The 14215-nt window shown below is 43.2% G+C and overlaps 1 protein-coding gene across 1 annotated transcript in view; it reads right to left on the bottom strand.

Annotated features, from left to right (window-relative positions):
- Window positions 1-14215, bottom strand: part of CCBE1 (collagen and calcium binding EGF domains 1) — a 115210-nt gene that overhangs the window by 4366 nt on the left and 96629 nt on the right. Inside the window, exons 6-10 of the mRNA XM_065861636.2 lie at window positions 9652-9758; window positions 3546-3666; window positions 1462-1601; window positions 1334-1369; window positions 756-791 (exon numbers count right to left, since the gene is read on the bottom strand). Of these exons, the coding sequence (XP_065717708.1) occupies window positions 756-791; window positions 1334-1369; window positions 1462-1601; window positions 3546-3666; window positions 9652-9758 (440 nt within the window). The remainder of the gene's footprint in view (window positions 1-755; window positions 792-1333; window positions 1370-1461; window positions 1602-3545; window positions 3667-9651; window positions 9759-14215) is intronic.

Genomic DNA, 14215 nt, shown 5'->3' with positions numbered 1-14215 from the left:
ATCAATAATGATTATTTATCTAAAAAAAAAACCCTCAAGAATGCTGATATTCTGAGGGTTTTTTTTCAATATGGTAATCCTGCTCCTGTCCATCACTAAATATACTGGTAATTACAAAGCAGAGATTATCCATCTAGTTTTATCTGATTTTAGAAAACCATAACTTCTTTTTAGCCAACTTCACACAGTAAAGTACACTTTTTAATATCGAGGGCACCCTGCTGGCCACACTCTTACAAATCAATTCCACTAATGAGAAAACACCACAAGAGATAATTTTTTAAACAATGTCATCTGAAAACAGATTGTAAATACTCATCCTTCTCCTGATGACTTGCTCAAATCCTATAGCTTCCAAAATCCCCCAGGGAGATGAGGGGCAGGATTTTTAAAGGTTCCAGGGATCCAACTCCCACCAGGAGTGGTGTCTGAACTGTACTAACTAGCACAGTGTGTGGGATCTCATGCTCTGCCTTCTCAGCCTGTCCCACCACTGTCATGGGGAAGAGGGGCACTGACTGCCTCAGTGTCACACCCAGCAAGGGATGAGGTGTATAGGCAAAAAAACTTGGATGAAAACAGGGAATTATTTTATTTCCAACATTTTCTGTGCATGCAAAGAAGAGGGTTTGTTTGTTGTGTTTGTTGATTTTTGTTGTTGCTGTTTGTTTGGGGTTTTTTTCCTCCTTTTTGGCTGATATGTTGTTAGTAGTCATCATTTTGCTGTGGAAAAGCTTGCTGTGAGCAATACTTACAGGTATCCCCTTTGGTCCTGGTGCACCTCGCTCCCCCTGTAATCAATACAACCTCAGTTAGTTTGCTGTGACTAAAGAAAATAAGCAAAAAAAAGTCACAGTTTGCCTCTGCAGACTTCTTTACTGTCCCCAGATCAAGAATCACCAGCTTAATGCTTGCTTGGGAATAGAAAATTGAAGGATGAACACAAGGAAATTGCTGCTGATTCTAGTGGGATCACAGTTTCATATTCCTGATATATCTCATAGACAGTAATAAGCAAATAAGTTAACAGGAGAGATTAACAAAAAAGCAGTTTAATGAAATGGGCTAAAGCATCAACATTTCTTCATGGAAAAGCCCAAAGAGCTGCAGAGAAAGGAAAGGAGGCGGCTTGACAGTGCTATTTGCAAGACTCAAAGAACTGGCAAGCACAATATTGCGGAAGGAAGACATGGAGAGGTGGGACAGCAGGACATTTTCAGTTTAGCAAAGGAATTAAGCTTAAAGAGTGTGACTACAGGTGTGTAGACAGTCTCTCTAGGAAGCTTGTACTTCTCATGTGCCCATGGTATGGAAAACAAGTACCTCTCCTCACCTTGCTACCATCTCTCCCTGGCGCTCCTGGTGGGCCCTGCAAGAGAAAATAAAATGTTCACGAAGATGTGAGAAGTTGTGTTGCTAAGCCCAGCCATGAAATGCTTGATGAGAGGTGAGAATACTGACCACGGGGCCCCGTCTGCCCTGCTTAATATGTGATATGTCTGGAGATGGGCCCATAGGTCCCATTGATCCACGAGGGCCCGGCTGTCCGGGAGGTCCAGGTGACCCAGGAACTCCTTGACTCCCTTTTGGTCCTGGAGCCCCTGCAATTGACAGCAAAGGTTACCTGCCAGGGAAAGCCTTCGCGACATTTCATCAGTGCAGGCAGTGGGGACTGACCAGTTTTTAACTGCTCAACGGACTGGTTGCCTTAACACACTTGAATCCACAACAACAGAACCAACACGGCAGTCATCTGAGACAACATTACTCCTTGTGACAGTAGCTACAAGAGATGTTCACTAAACAATTAAACTTTGTGTATACAAAGAAGCCAAGACTGCCACTGCCAGGTGGTTATGGACGCAGACTGGGAATGAAAAGTGGAAATGCCTCATTTTCACTCAAAAAAGAAAAGGAAAAAGCAAGTCAAATTTGAGGAACATCTCATAAAAAGAAAGCCTCTGAAAATTCATAGGAGTGTTGGGTCAAAGGCGTCTACATGACTGGCACAGGAGCAAGCCCTTTTCAGTGGTGGGTTGCACCTCTCTTTTGCCCAGTATGGTAGCCAGTGTGTTAGGGGCCAGAAAGGCTTTGTTCTTCCATTTTGCTTTATATTCTTTTCAGTTTCTGCTGGTTCAGCAGAGAATGGTAGTTTTTAGGAAGCACCCAGGCAACAAAGCATGTGTTTATCTCAAGAGAAAACTATGAAAAGCAAAACAGAAAATCAGGCACCTGAAACAACATTTGCACGAAATAAAGAACATTTAAGCGTCACTAGCTGAACTGCTTTATAACTAGAGGGGAAATCACTTTTATTTATACCGTAGGCATGTGAAAGACACAGAAAAGGAAAGGCAGAGAATAAAAAGGGTTCAGCAGGACAGAATACATACACTTAGGGTTTTCAAAAGGAGTAAAACTAAACTCACTGGTGAACCTCTCGGACTCCTCCTGCAGACCCAGCCGCGCTGCTGCTAACGGCAGGGCAGAGGAGGAGGTGAGCAGGGGTGGTTTTCAAGCGGAACAGATAATTCTACGGTACCTTGGACAGCTCAGCCATGGGGAAACCAGATGGAAGACCTGCAGGGTCAGGCCTACGTTAGAGAGATTGCAAGGCGGCACACTGCACAGTTCAGAGTCTGGCGCAGAATCTGTAACCACATTGTCCTTGCACTCATGATATAGTGAAGACTGAAGATACTCATCCTCCAAGAAAATGAGATAAAGGCTCAAAAAGACAAAGCGAGACTTCAAACGTGGGGATAAGTGGGGGGCAGTTCAGCAGGGAGTAAATTGAACCTGGTTAGGAGTATCTGCTAGTCCTCTGTAAGAATCTTGCAGAAACCCAGCACAATGCCAAAATTCCTTGGGTTTATCCCCAGCCCAAAATTAGATCTCCAGTCAACAGGCTTGGCAAAATTTTTAGCATCATTTGCTACAGGTTGCAAGGTGTCTGGCTTAAATTAGAGTTTTAGGAACTTTCTGCTTTTCTAATTGTTTCAAGCTATACCTTAGCAAAGAAGGTGTGAGTGGAGTTTTACTTTTCTTTTCAGATTCCTTTGAATCTGGGACACAACGTAAAACCAACAAATGAATCCTTGCAAAACCAGATGAGGAAAAATAAAACAGTTGGCACAAACCACTGCAAACTGAAAGCACATTTTCTGTTCTAATGACAACAGTGAACTAAAGCAAAAGGTATTCCTGAAATGAAATGGAAGTGTTTTAAGACAGAGTTAAAATACAGGAAATGACAACTGAGGCAGGTGAGATATTCCAGGGAGAGGGAGAAATTTAACACTTAGAGGACAAACACAGCTTGCATGCCAAGAAACACATGGAGACTAAGACACAATGGATTATATTAGACAGTTGACAAAGCCTGACCATAATGACCAGAGAGCTTTTCTTTTTAAATTCAGCACAAATGCAAATATAATAATAACAATCAAACACATGAAATCATATCATACTGAAGGACTGAAGCTTATTAATTTTATCCATGGCACCACTGCACATTCGCATCCGTCTGGTCTGTATCTTACCTGGAGGACCTTGTTGGCCGGGCTGGCCTGGGGGGCCAGGGATATATGCATTTGATGCAAGCACTTTTTCACCAGTGATTTGCTTGCTAAGATCAGCAGCATTATTTGGTAGCAAAGCAACCTGTCAAAACCAAAAATCAATGTAAGCCCTTCATTGTTCAGCTGGATAAATTACATTCGTGGTTAAGCTTTCATATGGACAAATAGCATATATAGATACTTCAGGAAAACATAAAATGTTTAATCATATCCTTCACTGAAATAATCAGAAAAAGATGTTACTGTGTGAAGCTGTTTACTTTTCAAGTCACAATGGAAATACTGCAAGTCAATCCAAATGGAGGGCAGGAGAAAGTCAGGAGAGATACAGCAAGAAGTTGTCAAAAACTTAAGTCTCATAACTATTTGTATCTTCTCAGGGAAACTTTTTTTCCTTATTTGAGGTTTTCTCTATGCATTTACTACTGTTGCTCAGGGCAACGTTTGCTCAGATATTTAGGTTCTCAGTTGCTGCACAAGCCCCTAACTTTTCGTAGGTTTTGATGGGAGCCCCAAATGCTTTGTGGATCCAGCCCTGTAACCATACTCTTTAACCCAACACACGTCTGGATCTGCCCTGTTTAGAGACACAAAGCTCAGGTAAGTGAGAATCGAAGGACAACTGCACACTATAGTTTAAAATGTTATTATCTATTACATCAGATGTTTAATTATCTGTTAAGCATTAATCTGACCAGATTGAATATATTTAGTAATGAAACCTATTTGGAAGCATTCTTCAAATTCTGGGAAGAGTGGCTGACATGCCAGAAGGCTGTGCCGCCATCCAGCAAGACCTGGACAGGCTGGAGAGTTGGGCGGGGAAAATTTAAATGAAATATAACAAAGGAAAGTGTAGAGTCTTGCATCTGGGTAGGAACAACCCCAGGTTCCAGTATAAGTTGGGGAGTCACCTGTTAGAGACCAGTGTAGTGGAAAGGGATCTGCTGGTCCTCGTGGACAGCAGGATGACCATGAGCCAGCACTGTGCCCTTGTGGCCAGGAAGGCCAATGGTACCTGGGGTGTATTAGAAGGGGGGTGGTTAGTAGGTCAAGAGAGGTTCTCCTCCCCCTCTACTCTGCCCTGGTGAGACCACATCTGGAATATTGTGTCCAGTTCTGGGCCTCTCAGTTCCAGAAGGACACGGAACTGCTGGAGAGTCCAGTGTAGGGCAACAAAGATGATTAAGGGAGTGGAGATCCCATGTGAGGAAAGGCTGAAGGAGCTGGGTTTCTTTAGCTTGGAGGAGAGGAGACTGAGGGGTGACCTCATTAATGTTTATAAACATGCAAAGGATGAGTGTCACGAGTATGGAGCCAGGCTCTTCTTAGTGACAACCAATGGTAAGACAAAGGGTAATGGGTATAAACTGAAACACAAGAGGTTCCACCTATATTTGAGAAGAAACTTCTTCTCAGTGAGAGTGACAGACACTGGACCAGGCTGCCCAGGGAGGTTGTGGAGTCTCCTTCTCTGGAGACATTCAAAACCTTCCTGGATGCCTTCCTGTGTAACCTCATCTGGGTGTTCCTTCTCCAGCAGGGGGAATGGACTGGATGAGCTTTTGTGGTCCCTTCCAATCCCTGACATTCTGTGATTCTGTGATTCAAATGTTTAGTCTCTCCAGAGGCAGCTGAAGGGAGAGGATGAGCCAGAAGGCTGGTCTGCAGCGAAGAAATAGGTTTATTAGTGGCAAGTGGCTGCTTGTAGAACTGGGAATTTTCCTCTGCTGCGCAGAACTGGAGAGCTATTTCAGCAACACCAGGGAGATCTATTCCTGGGTCAGCTTTGTTGCTGCCCTGAACTTATTTGGCTCACTTGATAATTTGATGTTGGATTCTGCAACATTTGCATGGGAGAACTGCATTAAATAAAATACATGATGACTCTGGCTATCTGACAATGCTTTTAATCAGCTCTTTGGAATTCCCTGCAGTGAACTGTTCTTGAAGACTACTATTTGTTTCCCCTGTATTATCTGATATGCACCCTCCTGCCCTTACTGCAAACCCAATGTTTGTAAAGCACAGAAAATAAATAATTGTGTGCAGTTGCAGTTCATGTGATAACTGGGCAAACTTCTGGCAAACAAGTTATTAATTATGGAATGCACTTTGAGGGCAGCCAGTGCTGCTTGCCGCTTGGGGTTGGATGCACAGAACAGTTCTGAAGGAAGCAAAAGTGAGAAAAAAAAGTTCAGAAATGCAGAGACAGTTCCTGGTGGCATTTCCGAAATGCTGCTTTGAATTTTCAGACAGGAATTCAAAATGTGATGACAGGAATACAAAGATTTATCAGCCATTTGTGACTCAGGTTTTGGAGAACATTGCTGTTCCAAAGACAAGATGATTGCACTAAAGGCAAATTAAGCGACATGATGTAAGTCTTACAAGAATTCGGTAGATTCACTCCACTCCCACAGAAACCAGTGGCTGGATGAGGTCAGCACTTCACAGAAGCTCCACAGGGTGTTTCTTATGTGCTTACTCCTATGAATCTATTCACATAGAAAGTGGGGATCCAGCATATGTACTAGCGTGTTCTTTGCACTGTTGTCTTCTGTTTTCTGAAGAAAAATGTCTGCTTTGTTTACCAATGACCCTGTAGCTTTCTCAGCAAGCATCCCAGCTACTGAAGCACACAGAGTGTGGGACGGCTGGACATAAACGGCTGCTCCATGGGTCACAGCACCTCACACCTGGGGCTGATGAGGGAAATTCAGTGTCTGGGGGCTCTCATAGCCACATTGGCCAGTGACCAGCATGAGGACATCAAGTGGCTGGCTTTGGTCAGCACATGGCAAAGTTTTATCTCCTGGAGGTGCGTCCACCCTGTCCAGAGCAGTGTCCTGGCTGGATACGAATGGAAGCCTGCAAGGACCGTCATACTGCAAAACTTCCATTATGTGACACAAATCAACTGAGGGCTCTGCAGTGCCAACACCACCATGCTAAAACCTAGACATGGAGTTCAATCCTGCGACTACCTGAGACCGTTATATTTTTCAGGCAGTTTTTGTGAGAGCATTTTCAGTGTCATCAGTGAGTGTTTCTCCTTAGGGGTGGCCACAGTTGAGTGACAGATTATTTGATGTCCTCATTAGAGATTGTACTTAAATTTCTGTCCAGATCTTATTTTAGGCATCTATTGCTACCCCAACTGGCAGTAATAACTTAGTATAGTCCCTGGCATGATTACTCTTCAGGTTATATTGCAAATGGCCATGCTGGAGTAAAAACTTGCAAAGATTCATCATGAGAAGGATTTGGAAGTGCATTCTTTTCTGTTGCTTAAATATTGACTTGTTCCTGCCAGCAAGGCTATTGTAACAACTTCGTAAACAAAAAAAACAAAAAAAAAACCCCGAAAAAACAAAACGCAACAAAACCACACATAGCTGCTGTGAAAGCATCTACACATGCTTCCCCACTGAGTCAGCTGGACTTGAGGCATACACAAGGAGTGCCAAAATACCCAGGCTCTGGTCTAGCTCACTGCTTTTTGATATCTTCTGGCCTGAAAGTGGTTGTTACATACACTGGGGCCAAACCATTTGGTTTTGATGTTGACTCACATCCTCTTAGGGATTAGCTATACTCACTGGCCTAATTTCTATTTCACCTTTTAACTGAACCAGGATTCTGGTCCAGAGCGACCTTGGTTTTCTTCATCCACAGCTCAAAATCTTATTTTTTTTTTCCATGTGATTGAAAATGTTACTGAGGGTAAATTTTAAGTAAAGACAGTACTAGAAACAAGACCCACATATGTTGTGTTGCATGCTGCATCTGGAGTTTTGGGCAGTTGCTAGGAGACCTGTGGTTTAGATGACTTTGACAGTGCTTGATGGGAGTGATGTGGAACATGACTTTCTAATTAAGATGTTTAAATATGTCTGTGCAATACGATCCAGCTTACTTCATTTTTTAAAAATTGTTGGCTGTGTATCAGCATGTTTGGTATCTTTCCACCAGTTTTTCAGCTTTCCACTCTTCTTCCTTCTGACAAGGTCTGAGATGAACCTAGGACTGCCCACACACTCTAGTATCTTGGGACAGTGCATCCCACTGGATGACCACGCAAGGTGACTTTCTGTTCCTGATCCTGGAACTACTCTGTCCTGGATCTGGAATGGATGTTGCAATCCTGTAAAAAGGTATTTGTGCTATCACCAGAGGTAGCAAGACTTGAGTTCACCCCTGCCCTTTTCTAAACAGACACAGAACCACAACTCTCACTTCCAGAAGCACACCCCAGTTCCCAGTTGTAGGGTTTGCTTGATTGGATCCTTCACAGGCTCCTCTGCTAAACATAATTTTACATAAAGGTCAAAAAATCTGAAAGCCTTAACCACAAGACTGAAGACTCATTCCCATAAACTGTCTCTCTGGCAGAGATAAATTAGTTTTTTGTGTAAAACAGAACAGCTTCAACCACAGATATTGAGAGATGTCCTCCCAGAAGAGCTTGACCATTAGGAGTGGCTGATGAAATGCAAGGGTTCATGTCTTCCTGGGCAGAGAAGCAGCAGGAGGCCAGATTTCCTCTCAGCATGGACAAAAGCTCCTTCTCTGGGGGCTAGAAAATACTGAGGGTATTGGGGCCATTGCTTCCAGCTCAGTCTGTACGAGGCACAACCCAGTGAGCCCCTTCTGAGAATGCCAAATAGATCAGATCCTACTAGGAAGATACTTGTGGAAAATTTAGGCTATGGACCATGAGAAGACTCAGCTATGAGGCAAGAGTGGCTTAGTTTGGCTTCTGAACAAGGGCCCACAGCAACAGGTATCGACAGTGTTAGTTTTCCAGGGGTGAGTTTCGACCACAAGCACCTAACAGTGGAATTTGAACACAGAAAACTTTCCATTAATTCAGGCCATTTGTTTCCACCAATTCCTGCAGCAAACAAGTTGGCCAACAGTGTGACCCCAGGCCCCTCCACGGGGATTGTACGAGACTGCTCAGCATCACAGACTGCGGCTGGACAAGCAGCCGCCCAAAAGCATGGATAATTTTTTAACCAGTTTGCCAGCGTTTGAAAACCACAGTTTCCATCAGGCATATGTCGCCATGCTAATTCAGAAGGTAAACATGATATTATGGGATTTTTGTCATAAAGAGTACCTCAAAGCTCGGTGTATTTTGTTTTAGTGGAGCAGATTTTTTTCTTCCTAATATAAATGACATTGAATGAATAGTATTAAATGCAACAAATGAACATTCCAAAGTATGTTTTGACACAATGATGGTAAATGAGCACCCTTGGTGAAATAATTACAGCCTGTCAACATGCATTGCTAATAATATTTCTGCAGAACATTTCCATTTGAGAGAACTTGAATGTTCAAAGGAGATGCAACCAGAAAAAGTATTACACCTGTACCCCTGTACTTGGCTCTCCAAGTCCTGAGCTGGATCTCTGGATTATTTCAATCCTACCTAAGTGGAAAAGGAGGCCACATATTGGAACAATTAACGTTAAAGGCCAGGGGGATTTTTTAAGAACATTATCTTCTACTTATAAGGGGACAGGTGGAAACAAAAAAGGTTGGCGTTGAGGGTTTTTATTTTTAAAAAAGTCAAAGCTAATGTATCTGCTAGTGATGTGTTTGTTTAGCCACACACCTCCTGTTTGGCAAGAATCCTATATCAGCACCCTATTAATGCAAAATCATGTTCTCCCACCTTCCCATGTCTGCAGAATGTCTTGCACTCGCATACACTAAAGGTGGATCAAGTCCAAAATCCTGTGCATTCAGCATGAATGAAAAGCTGAGGCCAGCACAGATTGCCAATAAACCTGAGCTCAGAGTGGGACGGGTGTTTGCCAGACTCTCTTACCACGAGCTTGGTAACCCATCTCCATGAGCTCGGTTAGCAGTCTGTTTAAAGCAATATAGAAGCACAAGGAAGCGATGCCGTTCCTAGAAAATTTTAAAATATGTTGCCATCATCTTTATGGGCACAAGAGCCACATGGCAGTGACAGCTCCAAACACTTCAATTTTACCTCAGTTGTCATAAAACATGCAGGTCTGGTAAAGACATCGCTGATCAGTGTTCATACCTTTTGCTTCAGTTGTAAAACTGTCTGCTTTATTTGATTAAATTCCTTACAAGAGGCACAGCATGTCCCCGGTTTTGCCGCATTTTCAGATTTCTCAGGAAGCCCAGCTGAAAGAAAGCAGTTTCCAAAACAAATATAAATATCCAAAGGAAAGAAATTCATAAAGCGATTGCAAAAGCAACTTGAAGGATGTTACATTTCCTCAGACTGTGAAAAACAGAGAGAATCTTGCCATTATTAATGCTTTGACTGTGCATTGCTATTGAAGGCTTAGAAAAGTTGCAGGGACGGCTCTAAGCTCATTTTAAAAGCAGCTGTTTCCAGTTAACAGTCCCCAAAGAATATATTTTTTTAATACCTGAAAAAGTTTACACCCCTTCTTTTATCTTTGTGTGTAGGATAGAATAACCCTATAGGTCTGAACTGATTTATAGTCCCCCAAAGGGCAAATTTTCATATGCTATAAATTACAGTAAGATCCCTCACAATACAGTCATTTAATTTACTTTGCTCAAACTCCTCCTTATCATTGCCAGTTATTCCTCCATGTAATGGAATCAGCCTGAGCAGAGATGGGGATTGAGATTAATGACAGGGATTTAAATCCACGCAAGAGAAAGGGTCACACCTGTTGATACTACGTATGAATGGAATCTTTTCAGGAATCCATTAAACGATTCAAACTGTAAGAGATATTGCAAATGTTATTTTTTATCCTTTTCCCATTCTTACATGCAGTGAGGCATTTTTGCACTGCAAAAAATCAAGCATTGTTTTAACAGCTGCCTGCCTGAAGAGTAATGTGGTTTCCAAAACACAGGGTGACGCATACTGGCAAACTCCAGGTCAGCTTTTTTCTTTTGCATATAATTCTTAAGAAGCGTCAAGTGTATTGAGACCCTGTATATGATGTGTGGCCTTGCACTATGTTACCTGGAAGGGTTATTGGACGTATTTGACCTTTCAGAGCATATCCCATCATGGAAAAACGCCGCAGGTGCTTCTGGTTAAAGCCAAAATCATCAAAAAGGATCAACTACAATGTGTTTAGCTATTGTATTGTACTTCTCACTTGAACATACACTTCAATGTCCTTCATCTTTCAGAAATGTGTATTGATTTTGAAAACATCTGCATAATTTTAAATAAAAATGGAATTTTCCAATACTAAAGATAATGTGTGATATTTTTCTTGAAATGTTTGCAGGCTCCAATCAGGAACATTGCCATCTGTGGCAATGTTGCACAAATCAGATGGCTGTCTGTGGACCAATGTTGCACAAATTTAGGAAAAACTGGTTTTCAGTACGTTTAGTCCATTGGATATAATGCCACATCAGGTATGCTTGCTTTCAGAAAACAATCCAGGAGTGCAGCACAGGCTGGGATCTACCTGTCTGGGGACTGGCCCTGTGGAAAGAGACCTGGGGGTCCTGATGGACAACAAGCTCAATATGAGTGAACTATGGGCTGCTGCAGCACAAAAAGCCAACAGGATGCTGGGCTGCATCACCAAGGGCATCACCAGCAGAGACAAGGAAGTCGTTGTTCCACTCTACTCAGTACTTGTCAGACCACACTTGGAATACTGTGTTCAGTTTTGGTCCCTGCTATACAAAAAGGATGTGAACATGCTGGAGAGGGTCCAGAGCAGGGCCACAGAGATGATCAAAGGGCTGGGAAGTTGCCATGTGAGGAAAGGCTGAGAGAATTGGGCTTGTTCAGCCTTGAGAAAAGAAGCCTTGGGGACACCTCCTCACCATGTTCCAGTATTTAAAGGGTGGCTACAAAGAAGATGGAAACTCCCTTTTTACAAGGAGTCACATGGAAAAGACAAGGGACAATGGGTATAAGTTGCTCCTGGGGACACTCCAATTGGGCACAAGAGGGAAATTTTATACCATGAGAACAATCAGCCATTGGAATATTCTCCCCAGGGAAGCGGTGGATTCCCTAACATTGGACACTTTTGAGATTCATCTGGACAGAATACGGGGCTGTCTTGTCTAGACCATACTTTTGCCAAGAAATGTTGGACCAGATGATCCTTGAGGTCCCTTTCAACCTGGTATTCTGTGATTCTGTGATTCTGTGAAAAGTTTATACCTCTTATCTCCTAGTCAGGTAGGTGAAGGTTGCAAGGGCAAGATGCTGGAATGACCAGCAGCAATAAGACATTGACATTAGTGCTGAACTGATTGTAACATTAGGAGGCAAAGGCTTTGGGGTTTTCCCCACTCACCAACTCCCTGTTCCTACAGCTGCAGTTCTTTGCACTACAATAACCCATGATATTCCTCTTTACAGTATTTAGCATTTTTATGGCAGCAAGCACTCTGATCTTCCCTGCTGTTTCTGATAGCACTCAGCTTGGTGATACCCAAACACCTTTCTGTGCAATGTTCCGATGGCTCAAATATTTAACGCCAAAAGGTAATAGTTGGGGGTTTCTGATGAACTCAACATAACATATGATAGAATTTCACCAAATTGCAGCTGTGCTGCCTCCAAGACTATTTGTCCACAACACCTCCCAGAGAGACTCCAGCCTTTGTGTGAAGATACTTGACTATGCAGCATCCACTGGTTTCCTCACTACTGTATTTCTAATGCTAATAGTTTAACCTTTGACTTCTTCCAAAGCTTCTTTGCCCACAAGTCTTTCTCTGATAGAACAAAGAATCTGCAGCACAGAGGGTTTTATTTCCCTTAACAAGGAACTGATGTGCTGTAATCAAGACAGCTCTTGATACTTCTGTAAGGTAAGCCTTCTCTTGACCACAAGTAAATATTGTGGCTTCCTTATAGAGTTCTTCCTTTCCGAGCAATTTTTCTGTTTCCTTTAAAAAAACCAGTGTCTTGACATGTCCATTTTTGGATCTGTGTAGGATTTACAGGTGCACATATGTAGAACCATTAGAAAAGATGCCTTTGTCTTTTCAAACTCCAGCAAAGTCTTGGTTTGGTACTAGTCTTAACCAGAATTTCTTTTAATAGATATCTTACCAGATGAATTCCCTCATAACATGCACACATTGTGTTAAGAAATGTTGCTGAAAGCAACATACAGTCATAGTGAGAAACTGTCAGAGCCTCTGCTATTTGAAACCTAATGCTATCCCACTAGAACCAGTGGAATTATGTGAAGATTAAGAAGCAGTGAGTTTGGCCTTGGGTTTCATTATAAAATCCAGTTCATCTTCCAGAAGGATGTGGTACACGGGGCTGACAAGTATAGATGAAACAGGGCTGTAAAAATCCATGGAGATGAATGCTGGGGGGGTCAGCTAATGTTTGGGAAATACCATACCAGTGAGATTTCTGCAAATCCACTTAGATTGACTTGTCAGAGGAAGAAGTCCAACAGTGTCACATAAGCAAGCACGAGCTGTGTCCCAGGAGAGAGGTGGAATCCCCCTAACTCGCACCAGACAGAGGTGATGATTTGCCCAGGGAAGGAGTCATCCATCAAACATTCGCCCTACCCCCATCTGATCCTGTATCAGGACCAAACTGTGAATAAAGCCAGAATAAAGCACGCATAAAGCCAGAAGCCACCTAGGGCAGGCCAGAAGAGACAGGAAGCAATTAGACAGAGCCACCCACACGTGGTGCAGATACGAAGGTCACCTACTAGGGTCAGTTTGGCCAGCCCTGAGCAAGGCACTCACATAGCCTGTTTTCATTGCACAGACCTGCACCAGGAAACTGAAATTATTTCCAAGAAGGCTTAAAGCAGCCCCGTTTTGTGAAGTCTTTCCAAAGCATGAAGTGTAGCTCACGCGTGACGTTGCTGTCCTGAAAAGGGTCCTTTTATCTCAGTGAGATGCCGGTGAGCCCCGCGGTACCTATCGATAAGAGATCTGCTCGGCAGAGCGATGTGTTTTCTTTGCGTGTTCTCTGTGTTGCTGATGCTGGACAAGAAGGCGATGCTGGCAGGGGAGAGCTCTGCGGGGAGCTGTGCCGTGGGCGGTCTTTGCATGGAGACTGTTCAGTTGATCATCTGTGTTGTATTATCTGGGCTCAGCCTGCTGAGATGATTTCATTTGCCTACTTCTGCGCGGGTAGTTGTATTGTCTCCATCAACTGCAACACGACTGCGGATGCAGGAAAAATGCTCCCTATTCTTGTGCCCCCTAATAAACCCGAAGCTCTCGGTCAGGCCCACTTATAGGGCTAAAAAAGAGCCTGGATTACAGCCTTAAGACATGACACAATGAAAACGTGAATAGTATCTCCTAGAAAACATGCAACATGGTTAGAGCTGGTGAATAGTACGTGTGTTTTCGTGACTCTCAGATGGAGTTTTAAAGTAAAATTTAAGCGTTCCAGCTACCATGAGAAGCAAATAATGTCTTTACTGGGAAGCAATTCCAGCATGGAAGTGGTGCTCTCCGGGGCCTGCAGGGCTGGGGCTGACCACGGGGTGGTGCGAAGCTGCAGCCAGTTCCTTGCAGCTGCCGAAAACCTTTATCTTCTTCGAGACCAGTATACGGATGCAAGCCCTGCGAAATAGCAGTGGCCAGCTCCTCTTTCATTTGCACCAGAGGTCTGGCAATTAGTA

The sequence above is a fragment of the Patagioenas fasciata genome, chromosome Z (genome assembly GCF_037038585.1).
Source record: "Patagioenas fasciata isolate bPatFas1 chromosome Z, bPatFas1.hap1, whole genome shotgun sequence".
In the NCBI taxonomy this organism is placed as follows: domain Eukaryota; kingdom Metazoa; phylum Chordata; class Aves; order Columbiformes; family Columbidae; genus Patagioenas; species Patagioenas fasciata.
The sequence above is the reverse complement of the archived record's forward strand: the minus strand, read 5'-3'. Positions and strand labels throughout refer to the sequence as shown.